At 32.4% G+C, this 26,359-nt stretch overlaps 3 protein-coding genes across 4 annotated transcripts in view; 2 read left to right on the forward strand and 1 right to left on the reverse strand.

Moving 5' to 3' along the window:
• The window catches only part of LOC130645434 (dnaJ homolog subfamily B member 13-like), a 41,002-nt gene that overhangs the window by 3,089 nt on the left and 11,554 nt on the right, over positions 1–26,359 (reverse strand). The window contains exons 1-5 of one of the 2 annotated variants that reach the window (XM_057451421.1): positions 6,056–6,076; positions 5,794–5,893; positions 1,005–1,108; positions 855–926; positions 235–318 (exon numbers count right to left, since the gene is read on the reverse strand). In XM_057451421.1, coding sequence (XP_057307404.1) covers positions 235–318; positions 855–926; positions 1,005–1,108; positions 5,794–5,861 — 328 coding nt within the window. In that variant the 5' untranslated portion in view covers positions 5,862–5,893; positions 6,056–6,076. Of the gene's footprint in view, positions 1–234; positions 319–854; positions 927–1,004; positions 1,109–5,793; positions 5,894–6,055; positions 6,077–26,359 lie in introns of those variants that run through there. The other variant, XM_057451420.1, reaches the window with a different exon arrangement.
• Positions 13,600–25,585, forward strand: LOC130645429 (trifunctional purine biosynthetic protein adenosine-3-like). Its single transcript, XM_057451416.1, has 13 exons — positions 13,600–14,162; positions 14,474–14,542; positions 14,892–15,017; positions 15,212–15,377; positions 15,863–16,056; positions 16,625–16,824; positions 17,339–17,552; positions 22,014–22,215; positions 22,641–22,982; positions 23,148–23,438; positions 24,130–24,371; positions 24,618–24,875; positions 25,225–25,585. The coding sequence occupies exons 1-13, from the start codon at positions 13,635–13,637 to the stop codon at positions 25,408–25,410; spliced, it is 3,018 nt and encodes a 1,005-aa protein (XP_057307399.1). The 5' UTR covers positions 13,600–13,634; the 3' UTR covers positions 25,411–25,585.
• On the forward strand, positions 18,789–20,446 carry LOC130645432 (uncharacterized). Its single transcript, XM_057451418.1, has 2 exons — positions 18,789–19,420; positions 19,636–20,446. Exons 1-2 carry the CDS (start codon positions 18,813–18,815, stop codon positions 20,429–20,431), a joined length of 1,404 nt encoding a protein of 467 aa, XP_057307401.1. The 5' UTR covers positions 18,789–18,812; the 3' UTR covers positions 20,432–20,446.

Here is a 26,359-nt window from a genome sequence, read left to right on the forward strand (position 1 = left end):
GCGTCTTCTTTCTCACTGCTTTTTAAATTGCTGTCAATATTCTCAAATAACTTTTTCTGAATTTACTTATTTATTTTTAAACTATTAAGTATTGAAAACAGATTCATAATTATTAATTTTTAAGCCTGTGCACAATTAAAACCAGTCTGTTGTGGCCTCAAGATGGATAAAAAATCAGTCAAATTGAGTTATTAAAAATCTTGATAACTATAATGTTTAATAAAGCAAACAAACCTAAAAATGGATTGTTTCCACCGAAGAATTCAACAAACAATCTTTCTGGATCACCATGGAAAACATAACCTTGAGTGTATTCACCTGAAACAAAGAAGTTCAAGTGTAAGAGGCAAACTTAACAAACTAGTCAAGACACATCTATCCAAGAAAATCTACTGTAATGACACATACTGTGGAACTTCGTGACAAAAAATGTAAGGTTAGAAGTAAGTTATACCAAGAGAGTTGTAAAGAAACAATTGTAGAATAAGCTTTTAACCATGGAGAACAAATTAAAACCAAAACAAAAATCTGTGTCGTCCAGAACTCAATGAGGTTCCTATTGGGAGATTGACACTGAAAACGTTTATTGAAAAAGTTACAGAAACACTTTTTTAACTAAAAATTGAAGAATTTGTGGATACAAGTTTTCTGAAAATCTTAAAAAACAGCGAAATTTTTGAAGATTTTTGAGATTTAAGGATATTTGAAGCAGCGTGGCAACTTGGTAACGATATTGCTACATAAAATGTGCTTACATTTAAAAACTTTATTTTAAAACTGGAAAAATGTTTTGCACTTTCCTTAAATTGAACTTAGCAAGTTACCAGAACATGTTTACAGGAAATTTCTTTCACCTAATTTTGTTGTAGGGACACCATTCTTTAATCCTTCTTCTCCAAACTGATTATACAATGCCCTTCTTTGACCTGAAAGATAACATGATTTTTTATTTACTCAACTGCTTCTTCTAGGTTCACTTAAAGGAAAAATTACTATCAACCTACTATCGCTCAATATATCATATGCTTCAGCAACTTGGTTGAATTTTTTAGTTGCGCCAGGATCCCGATTTTTTTGTGGATGATATTTTAAGGCCAATTTTCGATACCTAAAAGTATTTAGTTAGAGTAAACATGCTTTCTAAGAACAATTTTAAAAAACATATAGACTTCTCAGTTTTATGTCAAAGAGCGAAAATATTAGTGGAGATTTAGGAAAATTTTTCAAAGCATTCATGAAATCTTTAACCAATTTTGAGATTTGAGATTTTTTTAGGTATTTTCCACGTTTATATTTTTTAAGGTACCCTGGATCAATACTTCAAATAAAATTTAGTCTTCAAAAAAATTAACATTTTGAGTATAGTTTATAAATCATTACGATATTAAATTAAATTTTCTGGATTATCCACTAATAGGTTTAGATATAAATCAAATTAGCAGCAATTAGATATACTTTTTTATGCTATGCCCAATCGGAGAAGACTTAAATCTGTTAAGGAACTTGATCCTAAATATCACTGTTAACAAAGTTGAATAAGCATGAATTAAATATCAAGTTGGCACACATAATGGGTTGCAGCAACAAACTTATTTTGTTCAGAGCGGTAACGAAACAAGCATGACAAGATTTTTTTTATGGGTCCTTATTATTTCTATTGTCCACCCATATGCCAAAATGTGAAATTTTTTTGCCTTGTGCCAGTTTGCATTAAAAAAAGCATCAAAATCAGAAGTAATAACTCAATTCCCTTTTTTTATAAACAGCATTTGTCTATATTTGTTGCAGACACTCATGTGTCTGCAACAAATATAGATGTAAACATTCTTGCATTTAAAAATATATATATATCAATTGCATTTATTTTTGGTGTTAACAAAAAGACACTTAAAGTTAAATCTGTGCCTTGATAAACTTTATCTACTTATACACACCATCTGGACATGCACTGTTGCAAGTAGTGTAGTGGGTTTATCTGCCACTGTCAGTTCTGGTAACGGTGGATCGAATTCCGTTGCCTACTGCAAGGAAGTATATCCTCCACAATCCACAATGCTGTTACATTTTTTTAGAATGAGAACATTGTGATCTATCGCCTTATATCCCGAACACTACACAGACAGATGTGCATATTTTACAGACAACTCCCTGCAACATCCACTAGCTCACATAGTATGCCATCTCACCAATTCCCCTCACATGGCTTGGGTCAACGTGGGGTTATGGTAAAATCCATTCGGCCATATTGAATCATTGCCAAGGGAAATCAAACCCCAGTGTTATGGACAAAGTGCCAGAATTGTAACCACTAAGCTACAGCACCACATCAGGATCCTAATGACATTACTATCATGTGATCTTTGCAGTGAAAAAGAAAAAACAAATATTCAATTATTAAATGCCAGCAAATGTTCCTTATTTGTGTATGGTTTAAAGGTTTAAAGAATAAAAAAACTTTTGTAAAAACACTATTGCTGGGAAAAGTTTTAAAAATGTGTTTCTTTATCTTCAAAATTCACAAAGTTGAGTTCACAAGACTACTTTTAAAAAACATGAACGTGTTATTTTATTTTTAACCTTTTTTTTGCACCTGGTAATGTGAGCATAAAAAGAAAATAATAACAATTGGGGTATTTCTCAGTATTGGTATAGAAAATAAAGAAAATATCTATTTTGACTTTATTATTTTGGTCCTGGTCCCCTATTAACTGGTTACATAACTATTCTTGTACAATTAATTCACATGGTTTACACATATTAAAACAATATTAAACAAAGTTTTAGTAGTAATAAAACAGAAATCTGCGTGTCAGAAGCCAATAACGTTACCTTAAATTATTCCATATTTTGAATTGTGACATGGTAAAAAAAAACCCGGCAAGAAACTCACCTTGGATAGTTTAAAAAACATCACTGTGGTTCGCTTTAGAAACATCACAATGGGATCATAAAAACAGTCTGTGTAATTCAGCATTGTAAGTGTCAGCAAATAATTGCGGTCGGAATCTCCGCATTTATGAGAACACGGTATCAACAAAACATGTTGGTAAACTTGCTACTTTGTCAGCGATTTGTGCTTCCTATACATTTTATAGCAACATATTTATAGCATTCTCACTTTATAGAAACCTTGTTCTCAATGCAGTCTTCTAATTTTAGCATAATATTTCCTTTCATTAATTTTCCTTTTTATTGGAGAAAAGGATTATACTTATAATGAATAAAAACTTAAAGGTTACGGTGAAGGAAACAATTTTTTTTTAGGTTTTTTGCAAAAAATTCATGACATACAGAAAAAAAAATTCTCTTCCTAATGACATGTTTTATATTCTATGAAAATATTTGGAACATCCCTTTTTTCTGGAAAAAGTCTTTTTAGAGGTGTTATATCCTTCACACCTTTGAAAAAATATGTGCAAAAGGAGTTGAGCATATTTTTTGTAAACATTATGCATAATATGGAACTCCCGTATAAAAATATGCATAATAATATTTTTTAGATAGTTTACTTTCACTATCGAATTAAAAAAAAATCAAAGTTAAGGAATATGCATATGAGCTGTCTATTGTAAACCTGACTTCTGTCTGTTAATAATTCTAAAGCGTGCACGCATATTCAGCATAAAGAAAAAGTTCGCACTTCTATCATCTTTCTGCATACTCAGTTCACACATTTTTATAACACCTACGAAAATCTTTAAAAACAAATATCTAGTTAGTAAATCTGCGACCACGTTCGGAAAAAGAAGCCATTTTAAAATTGGTGTGTGTTTATTTCATTATATTTTCGTTTTGGAAAATTACCATCTCACGAAAATAATACCATCAAAAAAGTCTTTCATCAAGCATTCAGAAACAAAAAAACATAAAAAAAATATAAAAGTATTGATAAATAATAAGGGTTTTTCTGAGACTACTCATCAAGTGAGTTTTTTCCTTTACAGTAACCTTAAAATACTATATCCAATAAAAAACTTTAATTTAAATGAGTGAGTAAACGCAGATAAAACTACACATAAATAATCAAATTTTGGTGTTTTTCAGTGATGGTTTAACCGGAAGTGGTTACAAACTGTTTTTAGTGATGTAGTGGAAGCAAAAAATATGTTAACTTGATTTTAAATGTTTGCCATTGCCGTAGTGAAAACATTTCATCGGATCGTTTAAAAACAGAAGTCAAGAATGTGAGACGCTAGTTTAGACACTCTGCTCTTGTGTGTGGGATATACGAATTTAAACGTTCCCTAATTGGCTCCAGGACAAAAACATTTCTTTGGCACGATTTTGCTCTCTAGAAGTAGTGCACAACATATCAAAAACAGAAGTAATATTCGGAATTCCTAAGAAGATTAAAAGAAATAAACAAAATATTTATATTTGAAGACACCATACTGTAGTACTAGATTATTTAAATGTATCATAAACATTGTGCACCATAGAGGACTTAAAATGTTAATCACAATGCTATTACAGATTTGTTTTCATTCAGGAAGACCAATATATAGCATTGTAGATTGTGTGGGTCACACATCAGGATTTTAGACATACATAGAGTCAGGGCAGAATGGCACAAAATCATTTTTTACTGTGGATACTGCAAAATTTTGACACCAAAAACAAATGAATTATGAATGAATTACATTAACAGTAATAACCACATTTGTGTCAAGCAAATAAATTAAAAAAAGAGAAAATATTATTATTACTAGTGTTATTACCATAGGGAGACCAACATTAGAAGCTTAGGAAGTTTGACGCAAAAAAATAAAAAAATCCTGTACAGCTGATATTAAATTAGTTAATCTCTACGTTACAGATACAGATACAGATTAAAAAGATGAAACTCAGAAATGCCAACCAAGAAAAAAATTAACAATGGGTTCTGTAGATCGTTGAAATTTGAACGTTTGCACACTTAAATCACAATTTTACCTTTTAAAATGATACTGTAAATTTGTTAAAAGCACCAGTTTTATAAGTATGGGACTGGATTTAAAAAAGGGTCAGAGTCAACATTATTGGGTCAACTCACAAGGCCTCCTGTTCATACATGTTGAAAAAAGATCTTACATGACTGATGAGAAAATCAAGGTGAAAAAAAAAGAAATCTATCTGTGATAATTGCAAGACATATGTAATAAATGATTTTGGTAGTATGGAAGAGTGCTTCACTAACAGTCAGGAAAATCCTCTTAATTAAGCTGTACATCTTAATTTAGATATCAGCTTAATTAGGATGTATGATACAGTCTAATTAGGCGTTTAACAGCTTAGTTAAGATGTACAAAACTTTGATTGTATAAAACAAACATTCAACTGAATTTTAGCATCTATCTCACTGAATAAATTCAATATTTACGTGCATATAAACATCTCCAATACATTAGATTTTTCGTAGCACCCCAGAGATCCGCTAAATCTAAGTATTTAAAATATCCGCTTAAATAGGATTTATCACGTGACATGACATCCTAACTGTGATGCAGTACAGCTTAAATAGACTATCTCTAACAATGAACCATTGTTTATAGTCCATATCTTTTAAACCCGGGGTCTGGAAATACCGTTCTTCTTTTAAAATATAGTGGTGAAACTGCCGATGAAAGAGCTGCAGCGGTGATTCTGCTAAAATTTACATTTTTCGAGAAAACAGGGAAAAACTTTTATGTCACCTAATTAAGCTGTATGATACAGCTTATTTAGGAGATCTTCAAATTAAGCTACACAGCTTAATTAAGAGGATTTCCTTGACTGACTAAGCAGTTATATTTTGTCAAAAGTATTATTACTTACGCTTTCTTGATGCAAGCATCAGTAGCATTTCTAGTGATATCCAGCACTGTGTAATAGTCTTGACCCATAATATTTTTAATAGCCTTAACTCATGTTATCACTAAAAGAATAAAATAAACTTTAGTATCTTGGCACCTAAAAAATATACCAGCTACTTAGTGATAATGCCTGTCTTAAAGCTTGTGGTCACGACATTTTGTATAGAACTGTTGCGTAATTGAATTAAATACATATTTGTCAAAAATTATAAAATGCTACACACGCTCTGTTTTAGTTTCTCTTGTTTTTGTCGTGTTTCTGCAAAGTGATTTGCACTCTGCTCTACCTTTCAAGACCCTGCATTTGATTTTAAATTTTATTTACATGTAGTAGTTGTCAAGGTAATTCACAGAATAGAAGCAAGTATGACTTAAGAAAAATTAGTACTAGAACTTTTATTTTTTTGTCATAATATCAATTTAATGTCAATTTAATAACATAAATTTGAAGTATTATTCATCATCTTATAACAAAAATCGTAAATAGTTTTGGTGAAGATCCTAATTTGAATAAAAGCAGTCGAATCTGAGTACGATGTTGGTCTGACTTGCTAATCACGTGCCCAACTCATGGTCGCGACATGACATGTGGTGGCCAAATCGGAAACACACGGACCAAAAGTTTTGGCTGCAAGAAGTCATAAAAGTGATGAATGGAGCGTGACTATTCGTAATCAATCAAACATCACTGCGAATGCAAAGATGAAAGCAAAAACAGGTTTTTTACCTCTGTGTAATAACTTTTTAATAGGGTTTTGGTACATGAGAGGGAAATTTAGTGTCTGATATAATATGGGCTTTTCTTAATAATAATAAGAATAAAATGCTGTTGAATATATATGTTCTTTGTGCTTCTGTAATTTTATATTTTATATAATGAAAAGGATTATCAGATATGTGTTATATATATATGAATCAAAAAAATTACTTTACTTGCTATATTTTTATCATGCTGTGCTTGCTTTTTTATGCAGAACTCAATGTGTTTGGCCCATTCCCTGTCACAACCTTGCTTTTTTTTCTGTTGCAACTGGATTAACAGTTTCTAGGACATTATTTTTATTTGGATTTAAAGGTTTAACATTTTTAGGAAATGTCATTTATCCTTAGCTACAACTTTGTTGTGTTTACCAAAGAAATGTCATTAATATAAAAAATTGATAAAAAAATAATGCCCAGAACTAAAGTTAGCCTGGTTTTTCTTTGATCCCAGAAAAACGACAATAACATTGCAATTGAAATTAATAGATCAAAAAATGTTGCAATCAATTCTGTATGGGTAATTAATTTTCCGGGCACGGAAACTCCTCATATAACTCATATAACATCATATTTATTTTATTGTGGGTTGTTATTAATTCTGGCCCAATTTTCCTTTTTGCATTACAAAGACATATAAGAATGTCCTAGGACAAGATATTATTTTAACATTCTTTAAAGACAAAATTCTCATCTTCTACAGAGAGACAATGTATACCTTGATTTTTATTGTGATGTATAATTTTGCTACTCTACTAAGTATTTATCATATTTTTTATCAGTATAAGAGATAAGATAAATTTGTTTTCAGTTTTCCTTTCCATTTCTAATGGAGCGCTTACTTAGAAGATCAACCCCTACCATGTAAATCCTGTACATCTGATATCAATGGAGACTGATAGAAAATAAAAAACCTGTACTGAGATTTGGAATAAGACAGTAATTTTACACAAGTAGTTTTAAAAAAGGAACCAACAAAAAGTTGCAAAAAAGAGAGAAATGAAACAATGAGAAGTTGTAAAAGAGAGAAAAAGGAAACAACAAAAACTTGTAAAAAAGAAAGAGAAAGAAAACAATAAAAGTTGTAATAAAAAAGAGGAAGAAAACAATGAAAAGTTCTAAAAAAGAGAAAGAAAAAACAACAACGAACAGTTGTAAAAAAATTGCAAAAGGGAAAAAATGCGAGAAGGTAACAACAGGAAATTGTTGAAAACAAATACGCTTTATGAGATTAGGATAGGTGTCACTGGAGGAGAGTATTATTAAATGTGGTACACACGGAGGAGATTTTTGTGTGTTTTTGCTTGCTCCTCACCTCTTTCGCTAAATATTATTTTATATTACCATCACTAAGTCGTTAAATAAAATACATTTGTCTTAATACTGTGTATTAGGCCAGAGAATTACAACAGTGTGTTAAAAACTGCAATGGAATTATCAAATATGTTTTTTTGAAAATTCTTTGCGACAATGAAAGCAAATGTAAAATTGTTTTTTAAGCCGTGGGGACATGAAACAATATTTTAAGGCTATAGTAACAAATTTATGTTAATTACCATAGCCTTAAAATGTTAACTTGTGTCGCCAGTATTACTCGTAACATTAATTTTGTTGCCAGCAACAAGATACAAATTCAATTCTATTTGATCTATTGGAGGCAAAAATTACACAACCCTACAAAGTAGTAGTTCTTATTTTAGGTTACAAAGGCCCTCCTGACATTTCCCTATCAAATGTGTTCCTGGTAACTGGTTTTAGGCTTAAAGGTCTATGATCGCAGCACGTTGTTAGGCATTGAAGGAAAATCCTCCTCAAAGTCGAAGTGTTCAGGCTGGAACTCTATGCTAGTGATTGGCATCTATATGCAAACAATGCAAGGGCTGTTAACTCTAATAAAAACAAAAATAAGCTTGAAGAACTGCCACTAGCTAATGATATATTAAAGCTCAGGGATTACTGCATCAACGGCATTAACAACCTGGATGAAAAATTTCAAAGCAACAAAGCTGACGCTATGGATTATCATACTCTTAACAGCTTATGCTTGACTAGGTCAATTATGTACAATGCTAGGCGAGGTGGGGAAACTTCCAAATTAAAGTTAGAAGATATCATCCAGCTAACAGATCCCATTGAGATTAAACTTGCCGAATTAAAGATGGAAATGACTATGTGCTGACTCCAAGTGGTGATCAGCCAATAAGAGAAGGGGATACGTTACAAGCAGTAACAAAAGAGGTTGATGGCTTGCAAGAAGAGAAGTTAATAACGCCTAACCGTACCAGAAAGTATGTTTCAACCCTTTTGCAACTGTTAGATATGAACAACGCAGAGCTCACATGGGTCACAAACCATATGGGACACACCAAAGATACGCAATTTCCTCGGTACAGAAAGGTATTTGCCTTTTTAAACATACTTAAAAAAATAGTTTGTGCTAAAATCTCACCAAATATGTTTCCAAAACATTTTTGTCATTAATTGTTAAATATTTTATATAATATTTTTTAGCTATAAGTTATGTGAAAATACTCAAATATCATTGACATTATATATGCCTGGCTGACTACAAAAAATATTTTCTCTTTTCGATTTCGAATACTAGCTCTTAAACAGGGGGAAAAAGAAAATTACTAATGCACTACTTAATGCTTTTAATGTTTTAAATTTTAAAATTTGGAATTGGATTATTTTATTGGTCGCTTTGTTTTTAATATGGGCAGCGATTCTGAAATATTTTGACACCCAGAGTTTATGTCTATCTTCTTTTATCTCCGGTAATTCTTTTACCTATCTATGTTGTCCCTCCTGTGCTTTAGTTAGTTTTTAATATAACTGTATCATCTTTTACTGTGCAGAAGTAATAAAATCAGTCGGTCTTACGGTCTTTTTTTATAACGAAATTGGCTAATTTGAGTGTATAAAAAGAATGCAGTAAAAATAAACTTTTAAGATCTTTTTGAATCATTAGATACAGAAAAAAAATTAAAACTATTATGTTGTTATACATCAGTTACTGCTTACCCAAATTTGTTAAGCTAAATTTTGCAATGCACATAAGAAAATAATTATTTCAGAATAAGATGTTTCTAAAATATGACAATTACTATAGGTCCTATTTGAAGTCTAAAATCCTGTTCAGAAAATTATTGGAATTGTGGTCAAATTTCGTAGTTTGCCCCACAAGTAATAATTTAGGCATTTTCTATATTAGATTCAGTAATTTGAACTTTTCAATGTTTATGGCAGACTTTAGACTTAAATTCAAACTCTCAAAAAGTGCAAATTGTTGCTGACGTCAGCATGACCTATTTTCTCTATTTCGCAGACTGTCGCGTTGATAGTTCCATAATGCGCACATTGCAGAAATTCTACCAATCATGATGTTTTAACAAATGGCCAAAAGACTATTAACAGGATTGTAACAGCTTAAAATAGGCTTAACTTTTCCTTGTTCTATTTTTGCCCTCCAGAATCTAACGTTTCCCCTTCAAGCTACCACAAATTTGACACATTCAACATTTTTAACATTCGTAAAAATTCAAGGGTGGTTTATAATAAGACGTTTTGTAACAACTCATTTTGTAGTGTGAATTGCACTTTTACTTTATAGCGAGAAATCTAATTGATGAAGAAAATTTGGAACCTTGAGTAACTGAAGACCATGAAGAATTTCTGCCAGGAGTTGTGGAACATGATGTAGAACATGATGCGCCAGCTAAAAATCTATATATGACTATAAAATTGATTAATTGTTGTTGTTGTATTTTTTATCTTGAATTTTTATCTCCAAATTGAAATCAAAAACCTGATTTCTTAAAGGCTATGGGTTGAAACGTTCATAACAGTTTTCACAAGTTTCTTTTGTAAACTATTTATTTAAGTCGTATCTTGGGTGGGCTATGTCAGACATTTTGCGACTAAAATTCTGATTGAATAAAAGGCACCTTAGATGTTTAATGGATGAAATTCCTTCTATGCAAAGTAATTTAAAATTTTTTTGAATGTTCAAGGGTTAGGTAAAATGGGGAAGTTATTTGGCCATAACATATTTGGTCTAAATATATTTAACTAGAGAATAACGTAAACAGCACAGTTATTGAACATAGTGATACAAAGCAATCCATGGGAAAAATAGAGCTACTTTACTACTTCCCTTGATACATGGTAAGTATGTGAGTTGATACATGAAAAAAGTGATTTCCGAATTTCCGAAATAAAAATAATAAAATTTTGTGTGTGTAGCTAAGTTCTTTTTTTATATACTGATCAAAAATAAAAAAAATCATATTGTAGAAGAACTACTTTATTCATCACTAACATACTGCCTGGCAGTGAGTGGGATTCGACCCGCGGTCCCCAGAACTGGGAGCCGCAGACGAACCCACTACACTACACTACGGCAACATGTTAGTGGTGAAATCAAATAGTTTATCCGGATGGTGTGTATACATAGGTAAATATTTATCATTGCACATCCGTATTTCATTCTCAACAGAGAATGCTTCACCCCGATCAGACCTCTGATCATGAAGGGCGAGTATAATGCGTGTAAGTCATATTGTAGAAGAACTACTGTGTTCATCACTAACATACTGCCTGGCAGTAAGCGGGATTCGATCCGCGGTGCCCAGAACTGGGAGCCACATACGAACCCACTACACTACTAAAAAATATCGTTCTCCTAAAATATTAAGAAAGAAAAAGCAACAATACCATGACGTCATTAAAGCCTTATAACAATCCTTAAGAGAAAGAAAACATTTTTGGGAGCCAAACATGAAGTATCTCACAAGGTTAGTTTTTGTTAGTTTTTTTTTTTTAGGTTAGTTTTTTATAGTTTTTGTTTTGGCGAATGCCACAATAATTCGAAAAACACAGTTTGAAATTGATATCACAACATTTCAAGCCTAAAGAATATACAAACATGAATATAATATATCTAAATATAAACCTAAACACTCAAATATACATATGAAAGTCAACATCGTTCAACTCTTACACTGTCAGTTACATAAGTCTTTATTTCAAATCATAATAAATATATATTAGTAAATAGACATTTATTTACTGCCTATGAAGGAAAATAAAGACTCAATATATACTTATTATTTTGGCTTGCAATCTATCTTTTTTTAATAGTTATATTTTATCTCCTACTAGTCATTATCATTTGGAAGAATCCACAGGCCCTCGGATTTTCGCCCGTCGTAGAATCACTTTTTTCGGCGTTTTTTAACACAATATCACTCTGTGTGAAAGACAGAATCTGGGTATCATTAATATACTAATTCATTATAAAATTAGAAGTTGTATATATAAAGGACTAAAAATAAATTGAAACAGCAAGCAAGCCTAGATAACAATTCACTTTTCTGGTTTTAAAAATTATTTTAAAATTTCTGTGAAACATAAACCTAAATCGTTCCTTTTCTAGGTAGCAAAACGATGGACTTTATGAACTGCTGTGGAGACACAACAACATAAAAAGCCTTTACTTTTTTTTCTGGGGCTCTCCAAAGATGAATTGCAAAGCCCGACAAAACAAGAAGTGTGCCAAAAGATAAGACATTCAAAAAATTGGCAAGAAATTGGTGAAGAACAAACTGATCAATGAGATTAAAGCAAAAAAAAAACATTGTAAAAGTTGAAATGGGGCAATAGCCGTTACAGAGCACAATTTGTATTCAGTATGAACCATCTTATAACCATATCAATGACTGGGAGCAGTCCTGCAATTTCACACACTGATCTAGCCAAGTTTTATCTAGACTACACAATTATCACAATTATTGTTGGGTGAAGTAGCCGAAATTACTTTATTCGTTTGTTCTAATGTTTACACACAAAAATCTGTTGCTGCACGAAATTTGTACAGAAATTAAATGTGTAAATATTTTTTCCCTTGTTATTTGTGGTGAAATTTAAACTTGCTAAGTATTTGCATATCTGCTCAAAGTTCATGAAGTCTTGTTGAGCTTATGCACGAAAATTTATTGATTGTCTTTACTTTTGCTGGATGCATAGTTAACCCTGGGTGTAGTTGGGAAAACACTTTGCAATCTTTACAAAGTCACATCACAGGAAATTAATTAAGTTTAGTTATTTCTTGCCATACGTAAAAACTATATTTAGCTCCACCCATCTACCCACCCAGCTCGAAAATTTGACTCTAAAATAGTGAGATTCTTGGGATGCCATCTATATAAAAAAAATAGCTTTAAAACATTTTCGAGAAAAATAATTTAAAAAAATGTTACGAGTTTCCCAAAACAAAAGAAACACATGTTTGAAGCACAATACGCTCATCCATACTTAACATTCTATTTTAAATTGCGGTAACAATTTAAGTTTGTCAAGAAATAATTCTTTGACTGAATTAGTATTTTGACGTTTTTTTATATTTAAATAAATTTCAAAAGGTCCCACAAAACTGCTTATGTTACATTTCCATATCTGCAAAACTGTCTATGTTTAATTTTAATACTTACAACTTGTCCCACAAAACTACCGATGTTACATTTCCATACTTCATAAACGGTTCCACAAAACTGCTAAAGTTACATTTTCATACTTGCAACTGGTCCCCTAAAACTTCCCTGTATTACATTTTCAGACTTACAAACAGTCCCACAAAACTGCCTTTGTTACATTTCACATGCTCTTCAAAAATGCAGTTTTCTGGGACCACATTAAATCGTAGTATATGAATTTTGAAAAGTACTTTCTTTCAATCAGGATGACATAAGGAGTAATTTTAACACAAAGACCTTGCAAAAAAGCAATTTTTTACTGGCCCTAAAAATCTTGCATAGGAATGAGGTCCCAGAAAACTCACAAACCTTTCTAATATAATTTAAAATTTTCTCATTTTGACAGAAATATATATAATCATATTAAGTACTGAAACAAATTTTCAAGGGAACTAAATTTTTTATTTACTTGCATAAATCTACAAAAATTTTTTTAACAACCTGCACTTTTCTCTAATCCCTTGGCCCAAATATGTTTTTATTTACTTGTTTATGTTCAGTGTTGATAGTAATGACAACTAAAGTTCTAATTATTGGCAGTGGTGGTCGTGAACATACATTAGCATGGAAAATACTGCAGTCCTCTAATGTGGGAAAAGTATTTGTATGTCCAGGAAATGCTGGTACTTTAAACTTGTCAAAAGCAGAAAACATTGAGTTGCCAATCAATAACCATAATGCAATCTCAAATTGGTGCATAGATAACTTCATAGATTTAGTTGTTATTGGACCTGAAGCTCCTCTGGCAGATGGCTTGTGCAACAATTTAAAATCTAGAAGCATATTATGCTTTGGTCCAACAAAAGAAGCTGCACAAATAGAATCTAGTAAATTGTTTTCCAAAGAATTTATGGACAGACACGGCATACCAACTGCACGTTGGAAACCTTTTACAGATGCTGACCAAGCAATTAGATTTATAAAAACATCAGTTTTCAATGGTGTTGTAGTTAAGGCAAGTGGATTAGCTGCTGGTAAAGGTGTAATAGTGGCTTCATCTACAGATGAAGCTATTGAAGCTGTCCAGGAAATGATCAAGGTTAGTTTCGGTTACTAATTTGATCACTGAATGAAAAGAATACATAACGGAGTGAGTGGATAAAAAAATTGTGACAATCTGGATGAATTTACTTTAAATTGGAAAGTATTTATATAATGTTGCTTCTTTCTTTTATCAGATTTTGCACAGCACTTTTATTTTTAGAAGTATTTAGATTTAATTTCTTTTTTTGTTGTTGGTTAATATTCATTTGGAGATGTACAAAATTTTTTGCTATTATTTGAACATAAAGGAAAAACAAGATGCATACCTGTTCTTGTCAATGAAATGTCCTTATATTGTATACTTAGTTGAAGAAGTTTGGTGATGCTGGTACTACTGTTGTTATTGAGGAAAAGTTAGATGGAGAAGAAATATCTGTGAGCTCAACAACATTTAATTTTTAATTTTATTAAACTTTGCAAATCCTACTTTACCTATGTCCTTTTGGCATAATAATTTGGATTTCAAGCCCTTAAGATAGAAAAAATTAAAAACTAACATTCTTATTAAAAGCTATATGTTTGTAGCTTCAGGACAATTGGTAATCTTATTAAGATTTTTTTGAAATTAGAATTTTTGTTTCCATCTTCTAATCCCAAATTTTTGCCTTTAGCTAAATATTTTTGAGAAAATAGACATTGGGCGCATATAAATTGAGGTTATTAAAAGTGATTTTTTACCAGTTCTGTCAGAGTTAGTAAATGCATCTACTAAACTTTTTACCAGGTATTTGCATTCAGTGATGGTACATCCACAGTGTGTTTTCCTCCTGCTCAAGATTTCAAGCGAGCATATAATGGTGATAAAGGCCCAAACACAGGTGGAATGGGTGCTTACTGCCCAGTTAAACATGTTAGTGTTGCTTCATCGTTTCAGTAATTAACACACCTTTTTGTTTAATTTTAGTAGCATAGCTTTAGACCTTTAATATGGTTACTGTCGAAGACACAACCTGTGTATTTGTAACAAAAGGGATTTTTATATTGTGATAAAAATTTGCAAACATATATGAAATGCTATCTTAATGTTTGTACTATTCAATACAGATTTCATCCGAAGTGCTTTCATATATTAGTACTGAAGTGTTGCAAAAAACAGTTAAAGGTATGAAAGCAGATGGTCAACCTTTTGTAGGCTTACTGTATGCTGGATTAATGTTAACGAAAGATGGACCAAAAGTTTTGGAGTATAATTGCCGCTTTGGAGATCCAGGTGCCAAAATAATTTTATTTTATTCATATTGACTCTGTATTATCTTTTAAGACATTGAAATGAAATTGAAAGTACAATATTATAACAATATTAGACATTTTACACCAGAATAAAATTGTTATGTATTATCACCTTAAATTTGTTTCTTTACACTTAAGGAAGAAAATGTTAGTAGAACAATAAAAAATAACATACAAGTGATGCAAGTCATTTAAAATCAATTGCAGAAAAAAGGAAAGCTTTTTAACCAATAGTTTTTGTTTTTTTGACAACAAAGGAAATTTTTTTCGAAAATTTAATTTAGCAAATTTTTTTGAAAAGATATGCATAATAAGTTGTCTACACTTAACTTATACTAAATTAAAGTTGATTAAAAAAACCTGGAAACGGGATGTTTCAGAAGCAACACCCCTAGTAATATAGAGTTATATCAACTTATATAATAACATGTTATAGTAACATATAACATATTATAATCTATTTAGAGACACAAGTTGTGTTACCTTTATTGAAAAGTGATCTATATAATACCATGAGAGCGTGCTGTGAAGGTAATCTCCATGCAATTAGGACATCCTTTGAAATAAACAAAGTTGCAGTGGCAGTTGTGTTAGCCAGTGGTGGATATCCAGCATCTTATGAAAAAGGAATGGTAATACATGGTGTTAGTGATGCGAAGGTGTGTTTATTTGTGTGATATAAAGCAGAAAGTGTCATTGACAAGTAATCAAAAAAACTTTTTGCCATTGCTGATTTTAGATCCAAATCATTGTATGTCATAATTACATATAACACACAAGATCATCTTGTCTAAAAACAGGGTGTGTAATACACCTGGACAATCTATGTGTAAATTTGAGAAGAATACAGTTTTTGTATAAATATACCTAATCTTATTGTTTTCATAAAAGTTGCCTTCAGAATGATTACGTTGAAGAGATGACTACATTATTATGTGTTGTTTTACCCTGCAGATTGTATTATTGCAAAATTTTAAGTTATGTAGTGCATTACCTGTATATAAATACTTGTATATTTCATGTACCTTTGCCATTATTTTGTAATTTTTGTTGCCATATCCAGACAATCTTTTTTTTGTTATTATTAATATGTACACGGAAATTAATATTCTATGGAAAACCAGTATATTTTCATGTCGTCGAAAAAATTCCGGTGCTCATGCAGGTAATAAAATAAAGCATAAATTGTTGGAATTAAATTATGGCATTGTGTTCTCTTGTTCTTAGAGTCTCCCTAATGTGCATGTATTCCATGCTGGGACAAAGATTGCTGCTAACGAAACACAATCGGACGGAGGTAGGGTGATGTCCATAGTGGCCGTAGGTGAAAATATTCTGGAAGCAAGAATGAGGTGTTATGAAGCTGTGGGCAAAGTATCATTTAATGGAATGTTTTACCGTGACGATATTGCTGAAAAAGCAATGAGGTAATAGCTGCCTTAAATGAGGATTTTATTAATTTCTGAAAAATAAAGTTCCTGTGGACATTTAAAAAAATCATGATCTTTTCTGAAACCTTTTTTCTTTTCCTGTTTATTTTTTGTTTTTATATTTCTTTATTTGAACAGTCTTATGTTATTACATAAGTAACAACAGTTTGCACATATGTGGTAAGCAGTACTAACAAAAATAATTTTTGTTCATGAAAATTTAAGTTGTCTTCAGTTACACATATGCAAAATTGAAATATTGCCTTGCACCATATTCCTTCAGCAAAATTAAAATACCATGAAAATTTCTTTCTTTCAGGCAATTTAATCTAGTCAAAAAATTAACTAAAAGAAGTTTTACCTAATTATCATTATGGATTTTGTACAAAAAGAAAAAATCTATGTGTTTCCCATACCCTTCTCTTAGGTCTTTGTATGTTTTTTGTGTGTGGTGTAATTCAGCCTTACGAAGACCTCATTATGATTTTCACTTACAACATCTCATTTTTAGGAATAAATTTAGTGCAAGTTATCTTGATGCTGGTGTTGACATTAATGCTGGGTCAGCATTGGTTGAATCAATTAAACCATTGGCAAAATCCACAATAAGGCCTGGTTGCATGTCAGAGTTGGGTGGTTTTGCTGCTTTGTTCGATCCATATGCAGCAGGTTATAGAGATCCTATACTAGTTTCAGGAACAGATGGTGTCGGAACTAAGTTAAAGGTAATGATTAAAACAGTTTCTTAATCCATATGTATATGTATGAGCTTGTTTACAATAAATTGTAACCCTTTAAATCTTTACCGGTAAAATGACCAAAAAAAAAGTCTTTTTAAGAAACCACCTAAAAAGCTCTAGTATTTTTTTTTTTTTTGGGGGGGGGAGGTAAAAATAAAATAATTTCAAACATTTTTACCTCAACTTACATTATGCCAGTACGAACTATGCCTGTACGCACTAGGTCTGAAAACTATTTAATGCTTTGACAAAGGTTAACATTAGCTTTCTTTTGGGTACAACTAATTTGATACCTTTCAAAATTTCTCCAAAGTCAGTTACACAGGGTTCCCACAGACCCTGGAAAACCTGGAAAATATACCACTTTTTGAAAAACTCAGGGAAAACCTGGAAACGCACCTGGAAAAAATTTTGACCCAGGGAAAATATATGGCATTTGCAAGAGACTCAGGGAAAAAAAATTTTGGTAGCAAGTTGAACTGAAGTTGTGTTACTATTATTTCATTGTTAGCTTTTCAGCATGATTAATGGTAGCCATAGTGTTCAACCAAACAGATTTATGCAACTTTTAATTTTGTTTATATAGATACAGCATCTCTTTTCTTCTGGCGACACTCTTTATAATATAAACAAATTGTTAATGTAGTTTTTTATTCTGTAGCTTGCATGTGATTTTAAAAAGTGATAAAAGTTTAGCGATTGGTACTTGTGTAATGCAGTTTGTTGTAATCTATGGTGTTCTGTTCTTATTTTTTGTAAGTTTTTAGTTCTGTTGTTTTCTAGTGTATTAAAATAAAATATGAAAGATCAAACCTATTTCTCAAAGGATTGGCTGGATGATCCAGACTTTAAGGAGTGGATTGTAAAAACCAAAGATAACACAGAGGCTCGATGTAAAGTTTGTCATAAGACGATCAAGTTGTCAAATATGGGTCGTCAAGCCTTAGTTAGTCATACAAGTGGTAAAACTCATAAAATGCATGTAGACCGAAGGCAAATGTTCTTTAAAGCAAAAACTATTAGTAATAGAAGCGAACAGCCTATTAGTATTGAAGAGCCAAGTACATCTAGTGATTCTACCTCTACATCTAGTGGTTCTACATTTAGTCAAATTCAGTCAGTTCATAAGACTAAAGCCACAGAAGAAACTTCACTTGAGTTGCTATTAAAAGACAGTCCTTAAAAGTAGTTGTTAACGGCTTTTCTAACAATTCTTGTACTAACCTTGGTCAAACATTTAGATGCATGTTCCCAGACAGCAAAATTGCTCAGTCATTTGAACTTGGGCCTACAAAAGTCCATTATATCATCAACTTTGGAATTGCTCCATACTTTAGAGACATCTTGTATGATTCATTGAAAAAAGTTGAATGTTATGTTGTCTCTTTTGACGAAAGTTTGAATACTGTAACTCAGAACTGTGAAATGGATGTACTAGTAAGATTTTTTGACCCTGTTGATGACAAAGTTAAAATCCGTTACTTAGACTCAAGCTTTCTTGGACATAGTGCTCACCAAGATTTGTTCAGCCATTTCACGAAGACGCTTGGGAAATTAGATCCAAACAAAATGTTTCAAGTATCCATGGATGGACCTAGCGTTAACTTCAAATTTTTGGAAAAAGTCCAGAAAGACCGTCTTGACAATGAACAACATCAACTCATTGACATAGGTAGCTGTGGTCTTCACACTATTCATGGTGCTTTCAAAAATGCTGCAGTTTCTACTGAATGGAACATTAAGAAAATACTCCATGGTTCTTACCAAATATTGCACGACACACCAGCCAGAAGAGATGATTATGAAAGTGTGACATCATCTAATGTTTATCCGCTAAATTTTTGTGCTACACGGTATAGTAAGCTACTCTCTTGGTGGTAGAAAGACAAAGTGTGTCATTTTTAATTCATGTGCATTAATAATAAATTATAATGGTCACCTGAATTTAAATTGCAGTATGTGGTATTAGAAAAAAGCTAATTTATTGAGAAATATGTAAATTGCACTGTAATATGTCTATATGTTGAAAAGTTTAGTAGTAATGTAGGTTATATGTTTTCATTTTCAGGTGGGTGGAAGACAAAGTTGTAGCAGAGCGTCTCATTGAAATTTGGGAAAATATTGTGAAAATCGTAAAGTTTTGGGAAGGTCTTCCGAAATCAAAACGACCTGCTTCTAAGAGCTATGGTTATGTGAAAGATGCTGCTAAAGACCTGCTCACACCTGCGAAATTGAAGTTTTTCAGTTTCCTAGCTGGAATTTTGCAACCATTTTTGGTAATGTACCAAACGGACAAACCAATGGTTCCTTATATGTATCAAGACTTGACCAAGCTTTTAAAGAATTTAATGAGATTGATTGTTAAGCCTGATGTGTTAACAAAATGTGAATCAATAAGTGATTTAAAAGCTGTCAATTTGAATGATAATTCAGTGCTTATGAAACCAAAGAATTATAATTTAGGCTTTGCTACTAGATTTGAAATAAACGAATTAAAAAGAAAAGATCTAATAACTAATGCACAGGTGGCTAAGTTCTTTACTGATGCTGTTATATTTGTTAGATCTATTGTTGAGAAGTTATTCGACAAGAGTCCGTTGTCAAAAAATGTTGTTAAAAATTCCACTATATTTGATCCCAAGGTAATGGTTACTGAAAGCTCCTCTGTTTTGCAAACCAAACTGAGAAGCATGTTAACATATCTGGTGAAGCTTAGAGTTTTAACATCTTTTCAATGTGACAAAATCACTGAAGAATTTAATGAGTTTTCCGATCACAATTTGAAACTTCACATTGATAAATTTCAGAGTTTTGATAGGTTTCAAGAAGACTTAGATGAATTTTATTTGGTGATGTTGGCGTAAAAAGTTTCAAGGGACTTTCTTTTCTTATCAAATTAGTCTTAACATTAAGTCACGGTCAAGCGTCAGTTGAAAGAAGTTTTAGTATTAACAACTCTGTCCTCAGACAAAACATGAAAGAAGAATCTATCGTAGCTAAAAAGATTGTGAGTGATCATATGATTGCTAATGGTTTAAAACCTGATAGTATTCAGGTAACTAACAAGCTGCTTCGATCTGTAGCTTCTGCAAGACAAAAGTATGAAGACAGTTTAGAACTACAGAGACAGAAAAAACGCAATGAAAGAGATGAGAATCAAAAGCGCATATTAAATGATGAAATAAGAGACACAAAAGCTAAACGTGATGATTTGCAGAAGACATGTGAAGCATTAGACAAAGAATTCGTTTCATCAGTAGAGAAAGCTGAAAAAGATAAAGATAACGTTGTGTCACTTGTAACCAAGGCAAATGCATTGAAAAGAAGAAGTGTTGAGTTGAAAACTCAAGTAAAAAGCTTAGATGAAGCACTCTTGGTTTTAGAGGAGAAGAGGAGGAAAGTTTGTAAATAAAAACGACTGAACAACTGGCTGTTTCTATTTTGTTTGTTTTTGTGTTGGACTGATTTTGTCTTCTGGATAGATCTTTAGTTTTTGTTTGACTGTAACCCATTTCGTTTTGTTTTATTTTGGACTGAAGTCAAACTTCTCAAGATACGTTTTTAACCAGCACCATTTACCTTATTAGATGGGCCTGGCTACCCACTAACCTGTCTTAAGTCAATGTTCCACTTTCTGGGCTTGAAACTGTTCTGCAGTAGTTAACTTCAGACTAATATCAAGCTAAATGGAATAACAGTTTCTGGCAGTTAGCAGTGTTCAGAAGTACATAAATCTTCTTTTGCTGAAGTTTACATACACACCTGTATTCAAATGCTGGATAATATACACCCAAATGTTTCAATTTCAGTTTCAATTTCTCCCACTGTCTAATATTTATGTTTCTATTTAATGACCCTAGTTTTTTAGACGCTATTTAGTAATATCTAATGCCTGCTGTTTTTTACTTGGGGAACCAGGAATTGAACTTAGTATGCTTAATGTTTATTACCTTGGAGACCCAGGGAAAACAATATGTTTTTTTATGTGACCCAGGGAAAATAATATACTTTTCAAGGGTCATGTCCAGGGAATTTTATATGCTTTTCTTGAAAGCTCAGGGAAAAGTTTTAGAAAATTTCTGTGGGAACCCTGTTACAATGTTCAAGTTGGCCTAGGTCAGCCCTTAACATCTGTAATTTTCTAAGTTGCAACTAAAATTTTAGTTCTGTAATATTTTTGTTCCCATTATAAATATTGCTAAAAACTTATGTGATATGAATGATTTCATTTACTTGAAATTAAATTAACCAAGTAGTTGTGGCTGAATGGCAACAAATTTCCTAAATAAAAGGATACATGGCGATAAATTAATATCTCGTATATCAGCAATCTAAATGATTATAAAATCTAAAAAAGAATGTTAGGATATTTTAGGTTAAAATACACAAGATTGATATAACGATATACTAACACACTTTAATTTAATCTTTATGTTGTTCATCCAGATTGCACATGCATGTTCAGATCATTCAACTGTTGGTATCGATTTAGTTGCAATGTGTGTGAATGACATATTAGCACAAGGAGCTGAACCATTGTTTTTCCTTGATTACTATGCATGTGGTAAACTAGATGTAACTGTTGCAAAACAAATGCTTACTGGTGTTGCTGAAGGATGTAAACGAGCCGGTTGTGCCTTATTAGGAGGTGAATTTTTGTGATGTTAATACGGAAAGGCAAAAATACACGATGATAATGCATTATCATAAAAAATAAATAAAAAAACTGGCCCAGTTTGCCACGTTCATTAATATGTTTTTTCAAATGACGCTGTATTTTAGCCTTTAGGTCAACAATTGTCATGCATGCACGCTCTTCCGTTCTAACTGATAATGTATTCACATTTTCAGCCATGTTAACTATTTTAATCATTTTCTTGACTGTTTTCGTGTTCGGTAAAGGGCTGGTTATAGTAATGTTCCAATCTATTTCACATGCTGCAATGTGTTAAAAACTTTCTGTTATTTGTGTGCTTCTGGGGTACGTATCCAGGCAATCCGAATATTTGAGTACAGGAAATGGAACAAAAAAGAAGAGAAAGAATACCAGTTTAAGTTTTTATATCTATTTAGGGGAAACAGCGGAAATGCCAGGCATGTATGATGCCGGAATTTACGACATTGCTGGCTTTGCAGTTGGTGCTGCAGAACGTGCACGTATACTGCCAATTCTTGATTCAATCCACCCAGGCGATATTGTTATTGGGCTAGCATCATCCGGTATCCATAGTAACGGTTACAGTTTAGTTCGAAAGATTGTGGAACTTTCCGGTCTCCATTATTCAGACCAATGCCCATTCTCAGACAAAGGAGTCACATTAGGCCAAGCTTTATTAGTCCCAACAAAGATATATGTGAAATCTGTGCTTCCCCTTATAAAAAATGGGATGGTCAAAGCATTTGCTCATATTACTGGTAAGATATTAAACCATGTTTGTATGACTTTTCCATTCCTCTGTTTGAATAACTCAGAGGTAATTTCTTTTTGATTTGAAGATTGAGATTACTCCTTCTTTTCGTATTTTGTTGTCTTTTTTTTAAAAAAAAGACATTAATTACATGGTTTTATGTTGTTAATAGGTGGTGGAGTTGTAGAAAACATACCTCGAGTGTTGCCTGACTCAGTAAGCTGCACACTAGATGCTAACACTTGGGAGATTCCACCTGTATTTCGTTGGTTATCCTACATCGGTAACGTTACTTCTGATGAAATGTTGAGAACTTTTAATTGCGGTCTTGGAGCTGTTCTTATTGTGGATAGTAACAACGTGGAAAGCGTTCTCGCAACACTACGAGAAGCTGGAGAGATAGCCCAACAAGTGGGCGTTCTTGATCATATGACACCAAATAAACCCAGAGTTGAAGTGACAGGTACGCGTAAAAAATACTAATATACTGTTGCGTCAAAAATCTTTTTTAAATTTTAGATATGCAATTTAGATTTGCCGTGTGTAATCTCTATATTAATAATAATAACCGTATTCTTTCCGGCTGTCCTTGTAGACATTTCCACGGGTTACCGAGTAGTCTCCATAGCCAGTGTTTATCAGTCAGGCAAAACCCGGACATCCTCAACCACTTACGTTTTAAGCTTAAAATAACAAATGCATTATATTTTTATTGACTTTGCTGCAACGGGCAAATTCCTGTAGATTTTCCACAATACTCGCTGTCTGTCTCTTGGCCAATTTCAATACCGGGGTTTTGTTATTGAAAATGCTATTATAATCGAACCTATAAACAAAGTAATAACCCTCGTCCTAGCAATTTGTCCCCAAAACCCTATAAATTCTCCTGAAAATCTCATAAAACTACGAAGTATTAAATCTGTGGCCACGCTGTTTTCGTTGGTTTTAGAAGCTGTTAGCACATTCTTTAAGAAGAAGGAAAATTCGCGGGGGGAAATTTTTGTCACTCGACAAAAATTTTACCACTTCTTGCGTATGTTTTTTGTCCCCGACAAGGTAAATAAATGTAGGATATCAAAATTGTAAGATATCCCAGAAATTTTATGATATAATCGTATTTCATGTTACTAGCTGTTCCTTATTCTTTTTGACAGGGTTTGCAACTTCACTGAAACAGTTATCCATGAAATTTCATTCTGAGGAGCGCCCTCAAGAACTGCATAAAACTCTTCGCGTGAACGTTGGAGTATTGATTTCTGGTTCTGGGACCAATCTACAATCTCTAATCGACCATTCACTAAAACCGAACAGCAAGGCGAAGATTGTTTTAGTTATATCTAATGTAGAGAACGCCTTTGGTTTGGAAAGAGCGCGAAAAGCAGGTATACCGACGAAGGTAGGTGTTTCCACCAATCGATTTTTTAAGGCTAAAATTTCAATTATATTCTTTTTCCATAATCGTCTAATGATACATATCAACATTATTTGTGACATGCAGCAAAAAATTAAGCATGATATAATAAAGGCTATGAGCTTAAAAAATAGCCCTAGGTTGAAAATTGTTGTCTCGATCAGTTTACGTTGGTTTTAAGAGTTTAGCCGCAACTACGCTACCATTTAAACAGTGCACTGATGGTTATAGGTCATCAATCACAAAAGCTATAAGAACCGCTTAGAATTTGATATGGATGTTTTGTCTGCTTTACAACAAGCTGGCGTAGAACTGGTTTGCCTCGCTGGATTCATGCGCATCTTAACTGGTCACTTTGTTAACCAATGGCCTGGGCGGCTAATAAATATTCATCCCTCACTGCTCCCATCATTTAGGGGTGCTAACGCCCATGAGCAAGTGATTGCATCAGGTGTTCGCATAACTGGTTGCACTGCACATTTTGTAGTGGTAAGTCATTTGTCGTTTGTAACTTGGTTTTTTTAGGTAAATTTGTTCTTATAACAGTTAACTAAATTTTTCGGACGAAGAGGGACACATTAATAGATATTAATACATGTTATTCACAAGGTGGTTTTTTGGTATGTGCAAATGTTTTACAATTCAAAATTTTGCAGTTACTGTCCCAGGTAAGAGGATGGTCTTATGTTATATTCCACGCTCCTGACATCAAAAAAGGGTTTTTAAGATTTTTTGCGTATGGTAATGACAAAATTGCGAAAATAGTAACAGAGAAAATCGAAATGGGAAAGTTTTATTCTACTTGATATTTACTTTGTTGCTACTCTCCATCTTACAGGAGGAAGTAGATGCAGGCGGGATTATCGCCCAGGAAAGCGTACCAGTTTTGCCTAACGACACGGTGGAAAGTTTACAAGAGCGCGTAAAATTAAAAGAATGGGAAGTGTTCCCAAAAGCTATGGAAATGGTAGCTAGGAAAGCCGTCACAGTTGTGGATGGACATGTTACCTTCTCCAACAATTAAATAGAGAAAAATAATTTTATAAAGAAAAATAGTATTTTATAAACGAAAAACGACATCTTCAGCATTTTTGTAAATCGAAATATATGTTAACAAAATGTATTTTTAATACTTGCAAGCTTCTTCAGTTGATTTTTCAGTTGTATTTATTGTTCTTAATATATTGAAAACACTTTCATTTCATTGAAATTTAACAAAAATTTAAAAATGATATATGCTACATTCTTCAAGACCAAGATTAGACGACGCATTATCGTCAGATTTGATTGTCGCGCATAGTTTCAATTTTGTATATTTTTAATAACCATGTTTTAATTGTATTTAAGCTGATCCCCACTTGTTCCCAGAAAAGAAAATTTCCTTGAGATATTTACCCCGGCATTTCAAATCGAAATATTGGCGGCGAAGAAAAATTGTTTTACATAAACAAGTACAGATTCTCTGTCTCGTATGTTTACACTAAAAAGGTTTTCTGGGTAATGCTGTAAAGTTATTTTAATGCGCATAATACCCATGTTGAAAATTTTTTTGTCCGGGATCTATTTTAACAAGTGGAGAGCAGCCTTTAGGCGCAATGCGTGTAACCGAGGTCTAATATAAGTTGAGATATAAAGTTGAATCTCCAAAATTCAAACGTTTTGTTATAAATCATATCAGCCGCCATCGGAATGCAATGCTTTTCACAATTTCCTCTAGTGTTAATACATGTGATGTATTTTTTGCATTTTTATTGACTGGAAGCGCATGCCCAATGTTGGAAATTCTTTTGCCCGGGAACTATTTCAACAAGTGGAGATCAGCCTTTAGGCGCAATGCGTGTAACCGAGGTCTAAGATTAGTTGAGTGGATTTTTCAAAATTTGCAAGGTTTCTTATAAATCGCGCATGACATTGCTAAAAGCGCATGCGCTAAGTCATTCTTCTTTTTGATTAAAGATGCGAAGGAAAGCATT

This window comes from Hydractinia symbiolongicarpus, chromosome 5 (assembly GCF_029227915.1).
Source record: "Hydractinia symbiolongicarpus strain clone_291-10 chromosome 5, HSymV2.1, whole genome shotgun sequence".
In the NCBI taxonomy this organism is placed as follows: Eukaryota; Metazoa; Cnidaria; class Hydrozoa; order Anthoathecata; family Hydractiniidae; genus Hydractinia; species Hydractinia symbiolongicarpus.

Coding starts and splice junctions, on each gene's coding strand:
- LOC130645429 (XM_057451416.1), top strand. CDS start 13,635: ATGACAACTAAAGTTCTAATTATTGGCAGTGGTGGTCGTGAACATACA. Junction 17,553..22,013: donor GTGTCGGAACTAAGTTAAAG/GTAATGATTAAA, acceptor TTGTTCATCCAG/ATTGCACATGCATGTTCAGA. Junction 22,983..23,147: donor AGCATTTGCTCATATTACTG/GTAAGATATTAA, acceptor TGTTGTTAATAG/GTGGTGGAGTTGTAGAAAAC.
- LOC130645432 (XM_057451418.1), top strand. CDS start 18,813: ATGTTCCCAGACAGCAAAATTGCTCAGTCATTTGAACTTGGGCCTACA. Junction 19,421..19,635: donor CTAAATTTTTGTGCTACACG/GTATAGTAAGCT, acceptor TTTCATTTTCAG/GTGGGTGGAAGACAAAGTTG.